Here is a 21902-nt window from a genome sequence, read left to right as displayed (position 1 = left end):
ATTTGCATACAAACACAATTTAGGGTAACATTCTAGTATTCTATACACATCACTCTAAAAACTTTTCCCAACCCCAACTTCACAAGATTCCTAAGGCCTATCAATAAAAATAGATTTTACTTATTGCTTTTTTATTAGTAACCATGAAGAATAAAATAGATGCTCTGCAATTTATTTTACTGCCCCATCATTAATAAGCAAGAGGTGTGGTGTTTGTGGCTCTAAAAATACAGCTTTACTGAAGTATGATTGAGGTATAATGAACTGCACACATTTGACTCTGTAGGATTTGACACTTGGCACATATATTACCTATGAAACCACTGAATTCAAGATAAACATGTCCATCACTCCCCCAAATTTCCTTTGGTCTCACTCCATCCCATACTCCCCTCCCACCAGGTAACCACTGATCTGCTTTCTGTAACTGTAGACTGGTTTGTATTTTATAGAGTTTGGTATAAATGGAATCATATAATGTGTGTCCTCTGCTACTTCATTCATCATAATTATTCTGAGACTTACTCATATTGTGTGTATAAATACTTTATTATTGTTGAATAGTTGCCATCTATATTTTTTATTGTGTTGAAGGACATTTGAGTTGTTCCTAGTTTTTGGTTGTTACGTGTCTTCTATGGACAGTCTCCTATAAGTTTTTTCCTAGATGTAAACTTGGGTAAATACCTAGGAGTGGACGGGCTGGGTCATGTGGAAGGTATCTTTTTAAGTTTCTAAGAAATTAGCAAACTTTTCCAAAGTGATAGTACCATTTTACACATTATATATCTCTATTTGTAGTCTATGACATGTCCAGTTGCTATGCTGTATACTCACCATTCCAGTGATTAGTATGGTTATCCTTTAAATTCAGCTGTTCTAATAGATGTGTTGTGTTGTTTTGATGTGATTTAATTTTAGTCTCCCAAGGACAATGATAGTGAGCATCTTACTAATTTTCCATTCATATATCTTCTTTGATAAAGTGATTGCTAAATATTTTTCCCTTTTAAAATTGGGTTCTCTTCTTATTACTGAGTTGTAAAAGTTCTTTATATACTTTAGACATAGGTTCTAGGTTACCTCTGTGTTTTGCAAGTATTTCCTGTCTGTGACTTGATTTCAAATTTTTTTAAAAAGTGTCTTTTGAAGATATTGATTTTTTTCCTTTGACAGTTTAATTTTTGTGTGTGTCTTATTTGAGAAATATTTGCCAAAACAAAGTAATTAAGATTTTCTTGTATCTTCTACAAGTTTTATACATTTAGTTCTTAAAACTGTGATCCATTTTGAGTTTTTTTTTTAATATGTGGCCAGATTTTTAGTTTTTTGTTGTGTGGCAAACTTTTACAGCATCAATTTAAAATTGCTTAAAATCTTTGTTGTAAGTCACTTTATTGTTTATTGATTTTATATTTGCAGATCTTATTTCTGTATTCTCTGATATGTTCCTGTGAAGTATGTTTTCATACCCATGTCACAATATAGTACTCAAGTGAGTGTCTTGAGCACAATATCTTTATAATTAGTCTTAAGATCAGGTAGTGCAAATCCTCCAATTTTGTTCTTTTTCAGAGGTTTTCTTTTTAAATTAATCTGTTTAGGCTGTTTTATTGCTTTGCATTTCCAAACAAGATTTAGAATCAAAATTTCAATTTCTGCTAAGAAACATCTCAGAATTTTGTTTGGGATTGTGTCAGTTCTATAGATGGATTTGGGGACAATTAATACCTTAACAGTATTGAGTCTCTCCATTAGTTTAGGCTATCTTTGGTTTCTCTTGGCAGTGTTTTGTGGGTTTTCTTCTATTTTCTTCAGTAAAAATCTTCCGGCATTCATCCTTATATTCATAAGGGCAGATTACCAACTGTGGGATTACTGTATCGAAGAGTGAGCCTTAATCTGACTAGTGTTCTTTTAAGAAGAGGGAAATTAGGATGTAGACAGTAAGGGAGGATGCCATGTGAAGTGAGGAAGCAGAGGTTAGACTAACATATTTGCAACCCAAGGAATGATAAGGATTGCCAGCTATCACCAGAAGTAAAGTAAAAGTCATGGAACAGATTCTTCCTCAAGCCTTCACAAGAAACCAACCCCGCTGACACCTTTATCTCAGAATTTGGCTTCCAGAACTAGAAGAAAGTAGATTTCTCCTGTTGAACCCACCCAAATTCTGATATTTTGTTATGGCAGAACTAAGATACTAATTCAGGGAGGCATCCAGAAATATTAGTAAAGGGTCTTTAACTTCATGAGGTATTTCCAATGCAAGTATCATGAGGTTTTATAAAATTATTTTCTAGGATAGATGTTCTCCTACCAGCAATATACTGAAATTTCTACTCTACATTGTCTTTGTTAGCACCCAGTGTGATCAGATTTAACCCATTAGATAGGCAAATATTGTTATCTCTTTTTAAAATTTATTTTTTTCCTGATAACCATTATAATCGACTGTCTCATAGAGTTAACAGATTTTTAAATGAATTATAATTTCAATTTTTTGTGTTTTTCTATTAGCTTATTTTTTATTTTTGCATTGATTAATAGTTGCCTGTTGTATCTGGACATAAGTCTTTTAGCCATTCATTCAAGAATATTCAGTAAGTGCCTACTATGTGAAAGAGTTAATTTTAGGAGTTGGCTATAGGCAATAAACATATCAGACAAACATTTTTGTTTTCATAGAGAATTTGTTCAAATAAGTGGGAAGATACATAAACCATCAATAGAATAAGTAATCAATTTTATAGTTCATTACAGAGGCTTTCATAAAGTTCAATTGATTATAAGAAGAATTTGATTAAAACAATATTTTGAAAAATAACTAAATTGGTTTATATAATGCCCATGCCATGAAATTTACCCACTTAAAGTAAAAAATGGGTAAATTCAATGGTTTTAAATTTATCCACAAAGTTGTGCATCACCATTAGTGTCTAATGTAGGATATTTTCATCATCTTCAATAGAAACTGAGTTCTCATTAACCAACACTGTCTATTCCACGTAATTTCTGATACTAGTAGTCTACTTTGCATCTCTGTGGATATACCTTTTTTTGACATTTTACTTAAATTAAGTTATAAATCATATATGCAGCCTTTTGTATATGTTTTCTTTCACTTAGCATAATGTTTTCAAGATTTACCCCTGTTGTGACATTCCTCTGTATTACACCTTTCTAAAAGGCTAGATCATATTCCATTGTATGGCTATACCATTGTGTTGATCCATTCATCATTTGACAGATGCTTTCACTTTGAGTTATTAAATAATGCTGCTATGAATATTCTTGGGGAAGTTTTTGTGTAGACATGTATTTTCACTTTTCTTGGGTTTATATATGAGAGTGAACTTACTGTTTAACTTTTTATGGAATCATCAAATGTTTCCCAAAGTGGCTGTACAATTTTATAATTCCTCTAATAATGTAGAGAGTTTTGATTTCTCCATATCCTTGACAATACTTGTAGTTGTTCATTTTCTTTAATACAGCCAGCATTTATTAATGAGAACAAACAGTTTTTAATATGATTATTGGCCATTCATATCTTTTTTTTTTCAGAAACATCTAGTCAAATCATTTGCCCATTTAAAAACTGTTTTATGTGTCTTTTTATTGTTGACTTTAAGAGATCCTTATACACTTTGTGGATCAAGTCACTTATCATATGTGATTTGCAAATATTTTTTTTTTCCATTTTGTGGGTTGTTGTTTTTCCTTATTTAATTTTTAGTTGTAGATGGACACAATACCTTTAATTAATTAATTAGTTAATTATTTTTTATGTGGTGCTGAGATTTGAACCCAGTGCCTCACATGTGCTAGGCAAGTGCTCTACCACTGAGCTACAACTCCAGACCCTGTTTTAGTTTCTTAATGGTTTCCTTGGAACACAAAACTTTTTATTTCTGATGGTCCAAATTATCTTTTTAGTTACTTATGTTTTTGGAATCATAACTCAGAAGCCACACCATGGCCTAGTTGGGTCATGAAAGCTTATTACTAATTATAGTTTTAGTTCTTACAGGTAGGTGTTTGATCTAGTTTGAGTTAATTTATGTATATTGTAAGAGGTTGGGGTCCAACCTCATTCTTTTGCATGTAAATGTACAGTTGTTCCAAGACCATTTACTGAAAATATTATTCTCTGCTCATGTACTGTCTTGGTACCTTGTAAATATTTGCCTTTTTCATTGGGTTAACACTGGCACTCATGATACAGAAGCAATCATAGGTAAAACTACTGTCATCTCACTGCAAATCAAGTAGGAGCATTAAACTGTGTTGGTAGTTGTATTTTTCACTACCAAACAGTTGCAGTAAACAAACAAACAAAAGTATCAATTTCTTAACAGTGTTCTTGAAAGTATTCATAAAACACTTGTACTGATACTGAACTGTACTGATTAACTCTAGGAAAAGCTGTTGATATAATGATGAATAGAAATACCATTTTTACTTCTAAGAAATACTAAAACTAGAGTTACTCATGTTCGAATATTTTGCTGGGTGAAACAGGCTGTCACTTTAAGGTAAACAACTGGTTTTGAAAAATGTCATCTTTCTTAAAAATATTTATGTCAAAGTTTTAGTGGGTTTATTGATATTTTTAAATGAATTACTGAGTAATATTTTTAAAAATTTCAGGGTTTAGTTCTACTGTGGTAAATGTTGAGATAAGCCACATAAATGAAAGCAATTTGAGGTCCTTAATAATTTTTCAGAGTATAAAAATGTCCCGAGACCAAAGGTTTGAGAACCACTGGTTTAATAGAACTTTTTTTTGATGTTTTAAATAATAAAGGTTTAAGAAGGTATTTCGTGTCAAAAAGTTTTTTTTTCTTATTCTAATTACAGTCTTGAGTGTATTGCCCATTGTCCATTTATTCTTAGAAACTCCAGAGTCAAGTAAGCATGGCCAGGAATTTCTGTGGCTGATACCATGTTGATTATAACACCAAATTAATTACCTAGGAGGAAATAAAAGCCATAGCGAGTACTCAGATGTCCCTAAATCTTATTCCTTTTTCTAGATTGCCTGTGTTCTATTGCAGTTTATAAACTTGGTTCTTAAATCCTAGAAAGCACTTCTGTCTTGTTATTTGATCTTTTTCTAAGATATCATTTATACTTTAATAAGATTTTATATTCCTGTCTAGCATGCTTCTTTTTCATCTTTTTATCCTTTTCCCCTAAGTTTTTGGGTGTTATATCAAATTTTTCTTTTATTTATCTTTATTTTGGGTTCACTTTCTTAATTGTGGTTTTAAATTTCTTGTGAGTGTGTGTAGATTTTCCTAATCTCAGTTGTTACATCTTCATGACTACTCTGTCTGATAAAAATGCATTATCCTTTTTTGATGATTTTGAGAACAGGAATCAGATTTTTGGAAAGAAATTATTTTCTGTTTCAATTCACTTATTCCTGGGGGTGGGGAGAAATTTCCAAGGTTTCTTTTAAGTGGATCCTCTCACTTTTTTTTTTAAGTTTCAGTGCTTTTATCCTCATAGATAGAAATTGATATGTGCCAACTGTTAACTTGGTCAAGGAAGAGTTGAACTGTCTTCTCTTATAGGTTCTTGTTCTTGAGTTAATTTGGGAAATATTTTATACCTTACTATTTTTAGATCCCCCAAATCTGGAGTTTAGCTATGGTAGAGGGACTTTGCTTGTATGCTTAAAATGTCTTCCTCTTTCCCCCTGTTGTGGCCAGCCATTCCAGTGACAAGACCTGAATATACCTAACCTGTTTCAGTGTCTTTCTGTGCTTCGCTTCCCTTAATGGTGTCTAGGTCTCAGTCTGTTGCCCTCAAATCAAAAAAGAATCCTGGGGTTGCCTAATGGTTCTAATAGGGTCCAAATATTGCTAATTAACATAGCATGGAGTGCGCCCTCACTGGTCCATCATCTTCCCTTGCTTCCTGCCCTCACTCTTTTGGAATACGGGTTGTTGGAAGGAGTCTACAGAAGGGAAAGTCTTTTCTCAAAGGAGGTGGAGGAGGTCTCTACTGAGAATTTTTTGATACTTTCTGTCATACCACATCTAATATCTAATAGAAATTGGTTAAGTTTTCTGAGAAATAAAGATTGCTCTTTTCTGTTTTCCAGTGATGACACATATTTTCCCTGTTTTTCTCAGGGGGGAGGTACAAGGGATTGAGTACAGAGGTACTTTACCACTGAAGTATATCCCCAGGGTCTTGCGAAATTGCTGAGGGTCTTTAAAAATTGTTGAGACTAACTTTGAACTTTCAGTCCTCTTTTCTCGGCCTCCTGAGTCACTGGGATTACAGGTGTGCACTATCGTATCTGACTCCTCCTTATTTTTTATTTTGATTTCTTGTTATTTCAGTGGATTTTTTTAAAAATGCAGGAGGTAGTGGACTGTTATATTTTGTTTATCTAACTAATATCTTGTCTGGTATATATAATTTTTGCCAGCATGTTTAATTTGATGAAATACGGGCATAGAATTGTTTTTAAGACATGTTTATATACCAAATTTATGTAAGGCTCATTTATTTAATTTGGAAGTTATCTGTTTAGAAGCTAATTCGTACTTATTTGATTTCTAGAAAATGGATTCTACATCTCTGTTCCCGACATTTTTAGATGTGGATCTGACAGTATCACATATTGAATGTCTTCCCAAGAATATTCTGGTGAAATTTCGAGGCAGAAATAATAGTGAATGTGAGTTTGACTACCACATATTGCAGAGGGAAATACAACATATTCCAAAAGTAAAAAATAATGTAAACATTGATGAACTTTGTTTGGTAGAAGAAAGAGCAACTGGAGAATGGCAGAGAGGAAGAGTTGTAGACAAGAAAAATGAACTGTACACGGTACTCCTCATAGATCGTGGAGAAGAGCTAAGAGTTGATAGTATGCATGTTGCTTCAGCCTGTGATAATTTATTTGATCTACCACCACGCGTAGTATTTGGAATTTTTGCCAATATACTTCCACTTGGGGAAAAATGGTCTCCTAAGGCTTTGAATTATTTCAAGTCATTAGTAGGAATACAACTGAAAGGTTATGTGCAAGCTATTTTGCCTTTGCAAATGATTCTTCTTGAAGTGCCAAAAGTTATATCCCAGGCTCTTGAATTACAATTAGGGAGATTTATTGATGGAGATTCATTTCGTCTTATTGTGGAAATGTTAAAAGAATTCCCTCAACAAATGCCAGATTTATTACAACATAAAGAATCTGAATTACCATTAAGTAATAATGATACTTTACTTGATGTTCAACATATTCTGGATAATTTGCAGCCATCTTTGTCAGTAGGAAGTTTTGAAAGTGTAAAGGTATCATCAGCATTGAGCCCAAGTAAGTTTTATTGTCAATTAATTAAATGGATTCCAGAGCTAGAAAACCTGACAGTATGCATGACTTTGCATTATGATATTATCAGTCAAGAAACTAGCCCCACTTGTGATAATTTTGGACTACTTTGTGTTGCCAAAAGGAGAAATGGACAGTGGCATAGAGGAATTCTTCAACAACTCTTGCCCAATAATCAAGTAAAAATTTGGTTTATGGATTACGGCAGTAGTGAGGCTATACCCTCAATTCACGTAAAGAAGCTGAAACAGGATTTTATTTTAGTACCATTATTTTCATTTCCATGTTCTCTGACATATTTACACAGTCCAGATAGAGATGCGAGAAAACTTCAACTGAGTGTATTTAAACAAGCTTTATTAGGACAAATAGTATATGCACACATTGATTGCTTCAATAAGGATGAGCATTTGTATTATGTAACATTACAAGCTCAAGAGTCTACAATTAATTCTAAATGTCTGCTGAAGACTGTAGACACACAAGTATTTTGTCCAGTGTCTGATCCAAAAATCTCTAATACTTTGAGTGAGACAAGTACTTCTGATGTAAACAGCTTTACAACTGAAGGTTTTATTGGAAATACTGAACAGTCAGTACACTGTCTAAATAAAAGAGACATTTTAAAAGTAGGTTTTCCTATTAAAACTGTAGAAATGGAGATGGAGGCTGCCTATGTAGCTTTTGTAGCATATGTATTAAACCCATCAAATTTTTGGGTGCGTACCAATGCCCATCAGAATGAATTTCAAGATATAATGAAAAATATAAACAAATTTTATGATTTGTGTGAAAACGATGAACTAATTCTAAGAAATCCTGAACCTGGATTATTTTGTTGTGCTAGATACAGCAAGGACAGATGTTTTTACAGAGCTGTCATAACTGAAATTAATGGTTATGAGATTAATGTTTATTTTTTGGATTATGGAAATACTGATTCCATACCATTTTTTGATGTAAAAATTTTGCTTCCAGAATTTTGTGAGTTGCCTGCCTTAGCCATGTGCTGTTCACTTGCACATATATTTCCTGTTGAAGATTTATGGGTAAAGGCAGCAACTGATTATTTTAAAAAAATTGTTTTGAACAAAGAAATTTTGCTTCAAGTTATAGCAAAAAAAGATGACAAGTACACTGTAAATATTCAGAGTATCGAAGCCTCAGAAAATATTGATGTTGTCTCTCTTATGTTACAAGCTGGATATGCAGAATATTGGGAAGTAGAACCCGAATGTTTTCCAAAATCTGTAAGTGAATATTCTGTTTTAAATTTAAAATCTAATAACAAAGTTAATATTCAGAAAGTCGTGTCTGCCCTTCTTGAAGGACCTAAGTCTAAAAAGCACCAATCAAATAAGCTGGAAGAAAATTGCTCACCTTTGTGTGAGTCACCAACTGTTAATTTTTCAGATTTAAAAAATTTTTTCACCTTGTCTGTGGCACCTAGGTCATCCTGGACATTTAAGGAATATATGTTTAAACCAGGAACAGTTCTTGAAGTTAAATGCTCTTGTTATTATGGCCCAGGTGATTTTTCATGCCAACTACAATGTAAGTTAGAAGACCTAAAATTACTGATGGAACAAATACAGAATTATTATAGCATTCATTCTGATCCTTATCAGATTGGTCAGATTGCTTGTGTTGCTAAGTATTCCAAAGATAGGAAGTGGTATAGAGCTGCTGTTTTGACACATGTATCAAAAAAAGAAGTTGATGTAATATTTGTTGACTATGGTTACCAAGAAAGAGTTTTAATTAAAGATCTTTGTGCAATTAATCCACATTTTCTTTTTTTAGAAGGTCAAGCCTTCAGATGTTGTCTTAACTGTTTAGTTGAACCAATTAGTTGTAAATTATTTAGTTGGACAAGAGAAACATCCAGAGACTTTGGAAATTTTATTACTTCATCTAAAGGATTATTGACTTGTATTATCTGTGCTTTAGTTATTAAACATCCAAACTGTTTATGTAATTTAGTGGATTTAAGATCCTCATTTACTAGTGCAAAAGAATTTATTAATTGTGGCTCTGCACAATATAGCATGTTATCAAAGCCACTTTCATCCTCAGTTAGTCTTTACAGTTTCTATTATTCTTCCTTTAACATAAAAATTGGAAGTGAAGAAGAAGTGTATATATCTCATATATACAGTCCCCAAAAGTTTTATTGCCAGCTTAGTAGAAATGATAAAGATCTGGAGATGCTAGAAACAAAAATCACAGAGATGATTAGCCTCAAAAATTGTCCAAAATATGATTCTAATAAAATGAGGTTGTGCATATGTAAATATGTGGAAGATGGTCTCTCATATAGAGCTTTAGCAAAGCGAACAGATTCATCATCTGACTTTCTAGTTTATTTTGTGGATTTTGGAAATAAGCAGTTAGTAGAAGAAAACATGTTGAGGGCCATTTCAAGTCAGTTTCCAGAGTTGCTATTTATACCTATGCAAGCTATTAAGTGTTTTTTATCAGATCTTAGAGACATAGATATTCCAGCAGAAATCAATAGCTGGTTTGAAAACAATTTCTTGGGAAAACCACTGAAGGCAGTAATATTGTCCAGGGAGTCAGATGGCCAGCTTGGTATAGAATTATATGATGGGTATCAACATATAAATCAGGAAATTAAAATGTTGCTTCATGCTTATGGAAAAAAACATTCTGACCAAGCACAACATGGGGAAAAGACTCATAAATTAAGTGAGAATAAGAGGCTTGCTGCTTCTCTGAAAAGCAAAATAGAAAAAAACTATCACCATAATGTGAAAAGTAAAAGTAGTCTAGTAACATATTCTGAAAACAAAACAGATAAATTAGTGCATCCTAAAAGTATATATGCCAGGCTTTGGAAACCATCAGTTTGTTACAAAATTGAACCTGTGTCTAAAAACAAAGTAAAGAAGTCATTGAATGATGGACTTAAAAATAAAAGTGTAAAAATTGTCCCTGGATCTGCACATATTCTTGATGAAAGTGATGTGGGCCAAAAATCGGTAAAGGCTGTATCTCAGTCATTTATTGGTGGGTTAACTCAAACAGCCTCACAAAACCCACATAACCTTATTAGACCACAGACCAAAGACCTTCCTCAACCCAAAATTTACTTGAATGCTCAAGTAAAAGGGTATGTATCTAATATCAGTAATCCAGCAAGTTTTCATATTCAGCTTGCGGAGAGTGAAAATATAATCATTAGACTTGCAGATGCTCTAAACGAAAGAAAAGAAAACAGAGTGGAAAAGCAAAATTCAGTTAAACTGCTGGTGGGAGATCTTGTCGTTGCAGAGTACTCTGGTGACAGTGCCATTTACAGAGCAGTAATTAAGAAAATTTTGCCAGATAATTCTTTTGAAGTAGAATTTATAGATTATGGCAATACTGCAATAGTAAGCACATCTAAAATTTATGAACTTAAGAAGGAATTCTTAACTATTCCTCCACTAGGAATCCATTCTTTTCTTAGTGGAGTAAAATGGAATGAGCCCAATGAGATATGGGACAGCAAAACTGTGGATTATTTTGCTTCAAGAGTAAATAACAAAACAGTTTCTTGTGAATTTTTGAAAAAGCATGACCAGAAATGGGAAGTAAATATAATCTGTGATGACAAATGTGTCATTAATGAACTACTGAAATGTTCAGCATGTTCAAAACTACAGAAGACAGTATTGCAAATGCCTCCTGTTGTCTCTCAGAAGGTGAGTCTTGGTGTTGATAATGAATTGAAAAAAGGAAGATCAAGTGAATCTGAAAGTTCTGTGAGCCTTCAGCCTTCCTACCAAGAGCTGGTGAAAATTCCTTTTGAGGAGTTAAAACCCGGTCAGCTTGAAAAAGCTGAAATACTTTATGTTTCAAAGAGTGGAAGATTTTATGTGAAGTTGTCCAAAAATAAAAAAATCTTATCAGATTTAACATTATTAATTGCTAAAGAAGAACAAAACCCCTCTTTCTTATCAATGGAAAATGTTGAAAAAGGTTTAGAATGCCTGGCAAAATCTAAAAAAACTTTAAAGTGGTACCGATCAAAAGTAGAAAAAAAGTGTATTGATGGGAAAGTGCTTGTTTTTTTAGTAGATCATGGTAGATGTGAAGTAGTGCCTTTAAATAATACCAAGGGGCTTAGTGGTGAAATCAGAAATATTCCACAACAAGCTGTGCCTTGTAAATGGATTTGGTTTGAAAATTCTAGGAACAAACCATTTGAGTCCATTGTGTGTTTATTTGCTCATTTGGAAATAAATGTTCTCTTCCTGAAATATTTAGACTCTGCTTGGGAAGTAGAAATTTTGGTAGATGGCATGTTACTTTTGGAATATTTAAATTTCAATATGGATCAGGTTGAAGAAAACAAACTTCAATCTTCAGGAATAATTTTCAACATGGAATCTCAGACTCTTATGTCATCATGTGCAATAAGATCCTTTACTTGGGCACAACTCCAAAATGGTCGGCAGTATTCTGGTATTGCCACTGCTGTTTCTGATCCTTCAGACTTCTGTGTTCAGTTGGAGGATTTCTTTGACACAATGAAATATATTTTTATGTTGCTTTCTGATCTACCTGAAACCTTACAAACATTGCCTCAAGAGCTCATAATTCCTGGTTCTAGTTGTTTATTCAAATATGAGTTGGAAGATCAATGGAATAGAGTAGAAATTTCTGAAGTCCATGATAGGTCTTTACATCTTGTGTTCATTGACTATGGATTTTCTCTTTATATAACTTATTCAGACATAATAAATCTTAAAGTTGTTCCTGAGGAACTTCTGAATTTGCCAAGGCTGAGTTATCCATGTATCTTACATGGCATCTTACCTATTACAGGGAAACATTGGAATGAAGAAGTCAAAAGTTTTTTTCAAGATTTTCTAAGCAAACCAGGCTTAGTTTTTCAGTTTAGGGAATGCGATTTTGAAACAAAACTGAAAGTAGATGTCTTTCATGAGAAAAACAGTTTGGCAGATATATTAGTTGCATCTGGTCTTGCAATGTATTCTAAGGATTCAGCTCATCTTGATGCAATTACGACCACTGGATCTACTAAAATCCAATATAAATTACAGAATAAGCCTTTTTGTGCATTGTTAGATCAAAATTGTTTCAGAAAAGAACATATAAATTGTACGTGTGCTGAGAACCAAAAGCTGAAAAAGCAGAAACCTATAAAAAGGAAAGATGTCTATAAGAGCCTCTTAAAGAAAATACATATTAGGAAAAAATTGGCTTCTAGAAATTTAACACTGAGAAATAAAGTTGGTAGTGGAAAACATAATCCCCAAAGTACCACTATGTTTGATACATGTGCAGCAACTTCATTTTGGGAATTGCCTGATTGTTTGAAAAATAATACCAACTGGATTGAAAGTGTTTTTGAAAAACTACCATCTGAAGAAGTACAAGAAAATAACACATTGGATTTAAGGATAGGAGTAAAAGCATTGCAAGTTAATGAAAAAATTATATCAGAAAATTTACAGGGTAAGTAGCCATTTTTTTTATAAGTAGATTCTTTAGACTCTGTTTTTGATTCTTTAAGTTTGCATGTGCTGAAATAACCCAAATTGAAAATATCAAATTGCAAGGAAACAATTGAAAATATGAGTAAATTGATATACTGGGTATAATAATTTGGATTATAAAATGTTTCAATATTTTCACCTTTTTGAATGGTGAACTTTTCAGAATATAATGAAAGTTGAGGATTTTAACCACACTGGCATAGCATTTACAAATTATTTCAAGGGTTTCACAAAACTCCCAAGATCCCTACATTTCAGGTTGATAAATCATGCTTTTGTTAGGGAACTTCCCAGGCTGATTTTGAAGAACCAAATTTCTGTTATGTAAGATGAATTTTATCTTCCAAGTTTCCTTGAGGGTGCTTCAGGGATGTTGCTAAACACTTAAAATATATAGAGTAAACCAACTCTAGCATATTTTCTCTTAAACTTTTTAGATATCAGACTGATTCTAAAATATTAAAATTTTAATATTTATGTACTATGGTATTATCTGGTTTTATATAATGTAGTATTATCTGATTATATTCATTTTCTCAGTGGATTAATTGCTGAGGATTTTGTAGGCTATAATGACTGTCCCTGCTTAATGATTGTTCTGACTTTATAAATAGAATTTGTTCCATATTCCCATATTATAACCAGCACAATAATAGGTCACATTCTTTCAGTGAATAGAGATGTCTTGTTTTTATTGATGTACTCTTAGAAAGTGTTTCATATGAAGCTGGGTGTGGTGGTGCACATCTGTAATCCCACCAACTTGGGCGGTTGAGGCAGGAGGATCGCCAAGTTTGAGCCCAGCCCGGGCAACTTATTAATAAGATTCTATCTCAGGCTGGGGATGTGGCTCAAGCGGTAGCGCGCTCGCCTGACATGCGTGCGGCCCGGGTTCGATCCTCAGCACCACATACATACAAAGATGTTGTGTCCGCCAAAAACTAAAAAAATAAATATTAAAATTATCTCTCTCTCTCTCTCTGTCTCTCTCTGTCTCTCTCTCTCTTTAAAAAAAAAAGATTCTATCTCAAAATAAAAAAAATAAATAAAAAGCTGGGATGTAGTTCAGGGGTAAACCCTTGGGTTCAGTCTGCAGCACTGCAAAAAAAAAAAAAAGTGTTTCACTTGAATTCATATTTAGATATTTTATCGTGGAATTGATAAATGATTTCAAATTGGCCCTTTTATCCTAACTTTTGAATGTTTCATTACTGTAGCAATGATTATGAGTGATACAAGCAGCTCCCAGTTTTGAGCGCTTGTTTTATTCTAGGCACTATGCTAAGTATTTATATGTATTAGCTCATTTAATGCGTAGTACAGCTCTACTAAAATTAACAAAGGAAACTTTGAAAAAAAATTTGAAGCCTGTGTCCCTTTTTCAGATATTCTGTTTTAATTGATGAAGGGCTATAGCATTGGGATAAGCTCCTCGAGTGATTCTGATATACCAAAGTTGGGGACCACTGTTCTAGACCATATTGTGGGTAACTTCTTGAATTATTTTGTGAGAGTATGTAAGTTTGGAGTTTAGACCATACTTAAAATAGACTGCAATAATCCTGGGTCAAACTTGAGTAAATATTATACTAAAAGTAACATGTTACAAATGACCTAGATGTGTGATGCATTTTAAAATTTTTGGTCATGTATTGTTCTACTGATAGAAAGTGGTTCACTATACATTTAGAAAATTGGTTTCTTGACTTTTCCATAGTTTCTGTTATTTGCAGACATTTTTTTTGAGAACAAAATTTGCTTGTCTTTTTGTCCAAGATGTTTTTCATTTTAAAAAAATTGTTTGTTTGCCTGCATTCTTGTTCTTGCCTGGAAGTCCTTGAATAGACAGTTGTGGGAACTGGAAAATATACCAACAATTTAGAAAAAAGCACAAAAATATCTGGTAACCCTTGGGCAATGAGACAGTGCTTGATACTGATGTGTGCCTATTCTCCTGTAGCTGTTTATTTAACTGGAAGACATCTTTGAAAGAAATCTGGAATGATGGCCCATTTCTAGAGAGGAGTTTGACATTTAAAATTTTAGGTAATAGCTAGACATACAAAATATCAGACTTAATATTTATAATACAAAACTAGTGAGTGATAACAGATTTATGAGTTACTTGCATTGATGGTAGTTTAAAAGTATGGGTAGTAAGGACTGAGTCTCTGAGTTTGAATACTTGCTTCATCCCTTATTAATTATAAAATTGTGGGTAAACTTTTTGACTTCTTTTTGCCTCTGTTTCTTTATTACCCCATTGGCTGATCATGGGGATTAAATAAGTTAAAAACTTATTAACATTTTCAGTAGTACCTGTCATATAGTCAGTGCTCATGTTAGAAATAATAACATCTGAGTAAAGCTGCTAATTTTTTGAAAGTATTTTCATGATATGATATATAAGTTTCATTTTTGTTTCTGGGATTGAAATTAAAACAATATTGCCATGCAAGAGTCTGAAATACTTAGGGTGAGATACAGACACACACATATAATGGTTGCATTAATGATTAAATTTTTATTCAAAATATAGGTTTATGATTAAGAGAAACAATTATAGTTCTACATAAAGAATAGGTTGTATGTATTTATTCCACCTGGATATATATTGTTAAATGACTAAATAAAGATGTTTTAGTTTTTATGTATAAATATATACACAGTATAACTGTATAACTTGTTCCTGTTTTGTTCCCTTTTTACCCTTTATATTTTGATTTTTAGGAATTAAGTAAAAAATCCTGTTGATGGTAGGACTTTAAAAATAAGTCTCAAGTAATTCAATAAGACCCACAATACTTTGAAAATTATAACATATTAATATTTGTTTGTTTTTCAGTAGAGGGAGATGAAACCTCAGATCATTTATGCATCTGTTTGACAACAAATGATAAATAGGACACCAAGTCATCGCTGTCTTGTGTTAGATGCTCCAGTTCTAGAATAACGTGGTAAGCACAAGGACAACAGCCTCTAACCATGAAAACATGTGAAAGGAATCTCCATTTTCAGATTATTTCCCCAAGAGACAGTGTTTAAATTTGTAGAAATTTTCTGTGACCAAGAATGTGATGCTTTGTTTTCAGTAACTTAGGAAATGTGGATCACCAGCTTTCTGTATCTTGGAAATATTTTGTTTGGTAACAGTCCTTTGAGGTTGTGGTTTCAAAGCCAGTGGATATCATTTGACCTTAACCTACTGATATTTTTCAGGTGTCTTTCTTACTAAAATATTTGTTTCAGTGGCTACTTTGCAGAGTCATAATTGCAACTGTGGTTGCTAAATAGAAAGTGCTTGTAGGACTGATGCTTATTTAAAGGATATAAAGGAGCGATCAGACTTAATCTGTTCTTCTCTGTCTTTAACTCTACCATTATATTTTTCTTTCTTTTATTTTATTTTATATGTATTTTTCATTTGATTTTATATTTTTGTTGTTAATCTTTATTTTTATTAGCATATATTAGTTGTACATATTAATGGGATTTAGTGTTGTATTTCCACACGTGCATATAGTATGAACCTACCAAATCCAATTTCTTTCTATACCCCAGCCCTCAACACTCCCAGACTCTTGCCATCTCTATTGTACATTTAGGTTGATTTTTTCCCCCTCTTAAATTTGTGGATATTCTGACAGTCATGAACACAGTTATCGAGTGGGAAGGAGGATCCATATTTTGTCATTGAAGTTACTTGTGAACTGGAATTTGTTTTATGTTTTAAAAATGTTTTAGAAAAAATGTTTTAGTTACAGATAATAGTGGGGTTTACTTACAGATAATAGTGGGGTTTAGTTACAGATAATAGCGGGTTCATTTATTTTAATATAATCATAAATGCATGGAATATAATTGGCTCCATTTCCAATACTTCCTCTTTCTCTTCCTTTCTCCCCTCCTTCCCTTTTTCCTCCTTCACTGCTTGTCTTTTTTCTATTTATTGATTGTCTCTTTAGTTGGTGCTTTAAAGCAAAATTTGGTCAATTTCTTTCCACAGTTTCTCCCTTTTTCCATCCCTTCTCCTTCTCCTTCTTCTATCTCTGTCTTCTAATGTACTAATCTATCTTCTATATTTTTATGCAAAAAAAGAGCTCTTCACTTTTTCCTTATTTTGCTATAGCTTCTGTATATGAGAGAAAACATTTGACCTGTGACTTTCTTTTTTTATTGATTTAAAAAAATAAATGACAGCAGAATGCATTACAATTCTATTACACACATAAGCACAGTTCTCTGGATCTCTGGTTGTATATAAAGTATGTTGACACCAAATCGTGTCTTCATACATGTACTTTGGATAATGATGTCTATCATATTCCACCATCCTTGCTAACCCCCTACCCCTTCCCTTCCCCTCCCACCCCCTGCCCTATCTAGAGTTCGTCTATTCCTCCCATGCTCCCCCTCCCTACCCCACTATGAATCAGCCTCCTTTTAGCAAAGAAAACATTTAGAATTTGTTTTTTGGGGATTGGCTAACTTCACTTAGCATTATCTTCTCCAATGTCATCCATTTACCTGCAAATGCCATGATCTTATTCTCTTTTATTGCTGAGGAATATTCCATTGTGTATATATGCCAAACTTTTTTTATCCATTCATCTACTGAAGGGCATCTAGGCTCCACAGTTTAGCTATTGTGAACTGACTTTCTGAGTCTGGCTTATTTCACTTAACATAATGTTCTCCAGTTCCATCCATTTACTAGTGAGGCTGTTGTGAATTGTGCTGCTATAAACATTGGAAAATGCTGCTTTTAGTTCTTTTGGGTAAATAACAACAGTGGAATAACTGGGTCATATGGTAGTTCCATATCTAATCTTTTAAGGATTCTCCATATTGATTTCCAAAGTGGTTGTACTAATTTGCAGTCCCACCAACAATGTATAAGTGTTCTTTTCTCCCCACATCTTTGCCAACCTGTATTATTATTTATATTATCAATAACTGCCATTCTAATTCTGATGAGATGAAATCTCTATATCGTTTTGATTGAATTTCTCCCATTGCTAAGGATGTTGAACTTTTCAAAAATATATGTGTTGGCCTTTTGTATTTCTTCTTTTGAGAAATGTCTATTTAGTTCATTTCCACACTTATTGATTGGATTATATGTTTTTTTTTGTTTGTTTTTGGTGTGTGTGTGAAGTTTTTTGAGCTCTTTATATATTCTGGATATTAATCCTCCATCAGAAAAGTAGCTAACAAAGATTTTCTTCCATTTCATAGGCTCTTTCTTCATGTTCTTGTTTCCTTTGCTGTACAGAAGCTTTTTAATTTGGTGCCTTCCCATTTTGATTCATGTTTTTATTTTGCAGATAAAGTATTTTTCTTCATTTTTAAATAATTTTTTATTTGTTTTAATTAGTTACACATGACAGTACGATGATCTTGACATATCATACATTTGAATCAGATGGGGTATAATTTCTCATTTTTCTGAGTGTACAGGTTGCAGAATCACATAGGTCATGCAGTCACCTATATACATCCAGCAGTAATAGTGTCTATTTTATTCTGCTGTCCTTCCTTTCCCCCCTTCCCCTCCCATCACTTCTCTCTACCCAATCTAGTGTGACACACTTCTTTTTTTTTTCCTCACATCGTCATACATGTATTCTGTATAACGATGAGGGTCTCCTTCCATTTTCCATGCAATTCCCCTTCTCCCTCCCTTTTCTTCCCACCTCTCTTCCCTATCTAGAGGTAATCTTCTCATGCTCTTCCTCTCTATCCCATTTTGAGTCACCCCCCTTATATCAGAGAAGACATTCGGCATTTGATTTTTTAGGGATTGGCTAACTTCACTTAGCATAATCTGCTCTAATGCCATCCATTTCCCTGCAAATGCCATGATCTTGTTATTTTTTAGTGCCGAGTAAATTCCATTGTGTGTAAATGCCACATTTTTTTTTAACCATTCATCCATTGAAGGGCATCTAGGTTGGCTCCACAGTCTAGCTATTGTGAATTGTGCTGCTATAAATACTCATGTGGCTGTGTCCCTGTAGTATGCCGTTTTTAGGTCATTTGGGTATAATCCAAGAAGAGGAATAGCTGGGTCAAATGGGGGTTCCACTTCCAGCTTTCCAAGGAATCTCCATACTGCTTTCCAAATTGGCTGCACTAATTTGCAGTCCCACCAGCAATGTATGAGTCTACCTTTCTCCCCGCATCCTTGCCAGCACTTGTTGTTTGACTTCATAATGGCTGCCATTCTTACTGGAGTGAGATGGTATCTTAGAGTAGTTTTAATTTGCATTTCTCTGATTGCTAGAGATGGTGAGCATTTTTTCGTGTATTTGTTGATTGATTGTATATCCTCTTCTGATAAGTGTCTGTTCAGGTCCTTGGCCCATTTGTTGATTGGGTTATTTGTTTTTTTGTTGTTTAACTTTTTGAGTTCTTTGTATACCCTAGAGACTTGAGCTCTATTTGATGTGTGAGGGGTAAAAATTTGTTCCCAGGATGTAGGCTCCCTAATCACCTCACGTTTTGTTTCTCTTGCTGAGAAAAAACGTTTTAGTTTGAATTCGTCCCATTTGTTGATTCTTGGTTTTAATTCTTGTGTTATAGGTGTCTTATTAAGGAACTTGGGGCCTAACCCCACTTGATGGAAATTAGGGCCAACTTTTTCTTCTATTAGACGCGGAGTCTCTGGTTTGATTCCTAGATCCTTGATCCATTTTGAGTTAACTTTTGTGCATGGTGATAGATAGGGATTCATTTTCATTTTGTTGCATATAGAGTTCCAGTTCTCCCAGCACCATTTGTTGAAGATGCTATCCTTTCTCCATTGGATGCTTTTAGCACCTTTGTCTAATATAAGGTAGTGGTAATTTTGTGGGTTGGTCTCTGGGTCCTCTATTCTGTACCATTGGTCTACCAGCCTGACTTGGTTCCAGTACCATGCTGTTTTTGTTACTATTGCTCTGTAGAATAGTTTAAGATCTGGTATAGCGATACCACCTGTTTCACTCTTCCTTGTAGATAAATTTTGATTGAGCAAGTTTATAGAGTATTGGCTTGATTTCTTAGAACCATATAATTATTCAATTATACTTAAGAGTCAGCATAAGTTATGTAGTTCTAAAGAACTGAGTATTTCAGAAGTTAAAGACTATTTGGGAATGCTTGGAAAATTCCTATGCAAGTAAGGGAAAATTGAATGTATCATAATCTGTACATGTATATTGAGCATGTTGAGGTCTTCATTTTTTTGAGATTGGAAAATAATTTTGAGAAATACTGTTATTTCTGAAGATCTGTGAGTTTAAATTTGGTATCTTGAATTTTAAAGTTTAATTCAAGACTGGGAAATGTTGTATATTTCTTTTACATAACAAGCTAATCTCTAATTTGTAGCTATTTTGGAACAGAGAATTTTACATATTACTCTCTGTAACCTAAACTCTTTGAAAAATTTGAGTTATTTTCTCCCCAAAAAATACCCTGCCAGATTTCGAAGAATTTTTTTCCTATAATTATGAAGAATGTTTCTGCTGGGAAAAAAATGGTTCTTTTTATCTATCAATGGGGTGCTTTTGTTGTTTTGTTTTGTTACCATAGAATACAACCCAGTTAATTATATGGGTTACTGGAAATGAATTTGAATGCCAGAGTAAGATTATGTAATAACTCTTTCAGAGAGGGGGCCATTTAACCAGTAAGTACCTTACTAGCCTTTCCAGAGTTCTTTTTAACTTTACTTATGTGTCTTAATGTTTTATGTCTTTTATGTTTGGAAATGACAACAAAGACATACTAGGAAATGTAGTTGCAATATTTAAATTATTAAATACTGTAGAAAATGATGTTTCACAAGTATGCATTTCAGTTAATTCCTATTTGTTTTCATATTTGGATATAAATATGAAAATAAAGTAGCTGAACATCTGATAAAATTATGTTGACTTCTAAAATTTTAAGATAGTGTTTAATTGTAGCTTTTCTTTTGTTTTATGTTTATTTTGAAGGTACATTGATTTTTTACATTAATTATTTTATTGTGCTGTAATATTACTACATGGAAGATATGTCATAATATATGGATTAATTCAAAGTATTGTCAAATGAAAACAAAAAGGATATTAATTTTAGGATTTATGTTTTCTTTGGGTAGTTAATATTAGAATAATGCATTTTTCTCATCCTAAAGCACTTATGTGAATTTAGTGTTAGTAGGAAAAGTTATTTGTAAGTGTTGGCAACTGATTTTTGCTTAAGAATTTGGGAAGCAGAATGTTATAGGCAAAATATTTCAAAAATTTTTAATTATTAAATTATACCCTTTGTATTTTCATTTCTAATTTTGCTGTACATAAATAAATTTTTACACTCATGTAAAAAGAGTTTATCAAATGGGAAAAAGTATGATTTATTAGAAAAACACTTAAGATTATTATTGTTTTTTTTAAAATTCACACATGGCAGGTACAGATTTTTAGAGAACTTATGCAAAGAAGAAAATGATAGAAACTGTATTACAGCTATTAATGTGCAAAAAAGTATGATTCATTAGAAAATAGTTCAGATTATTGTTTTAAGAGAATATCTGCACAATATCCATTGGGTTCTGATTTAATTATAATAAGACATATCAATCCATAACTGTTAAATACAAATTATTTAGCTATTTTTCTAGCATAATCACTTTTATTCTGAATTCTTCTGGAGAAGATGCTGAGTGAATTAAATTTCAGTGTTTAATTTTCTGATTTTTTTTACTTTTTCATCTATTTATCTTCATAATGCCAGTATATTTTTTTCCTGATTTTTAAAATGAGACTTGAACTATAATATAAACTTAAAAATTTGTTTTGAGGTATTGTTGCTTTTATTCCTGTATACTCAAAGGAAATTCCTTTTGTTTCAAATATCCCATCTTTTGAGTGAAAAAGTTTTCACAGTAAAAATATTAAGTATTAAGATACTCTGAATATATTATCATTATCCTCATTTATAATCCTGTCACTCTCTCTCCTGTGATATAATTAGTCATCATA

The 21902-nt window shown here is 32.8% G+C and overlaps 1 protein-coding gene across 1 annotated transcript in view; it reads left to right on the top strand.

Annotated features, from left to right (window-relative positions):
- Positions 1 to 6585: 6585 nt before the first annotated feature.
- TDRD15 (tudor domain containing 15) overlaps positions 6586 to 21902 on the top strand; it is a gene marked incomplete at both ends in the record, with an annotated part of 36022 nt that continues 20705 nt past the window's right edge. Inside the window, 2 exons of the mRNA XM_081265167.1 lie at positions 6586 to 12847; positions 15734 to 15788. Coding sequence (XP_081121293.1) covers positions 6586 to 12847; positions 15734 to 15788 — 6317 coding nt within the window. The remainder of the gene's footprint in view (positions 12848 to 15733; positions 15789 to 21902) is intronic.

The sequence above is a fragment of the Spermophilus citellus genome (genome assembly GCF_964194105.1).
Source record: "Spermophilus citellus genome assembly, chromosome: 13".
NCBI lineage: Eukaryota > Metazoa > Chordata > Mammalia > Rodentia > Sciuridae > Spermophilus > Spermophilus citellus.
The sequence above is the reverse complement of the archived record's forward strand: the minus strand, read 5'-3'. Positions and strand labels throughout refer to the sequence as shown.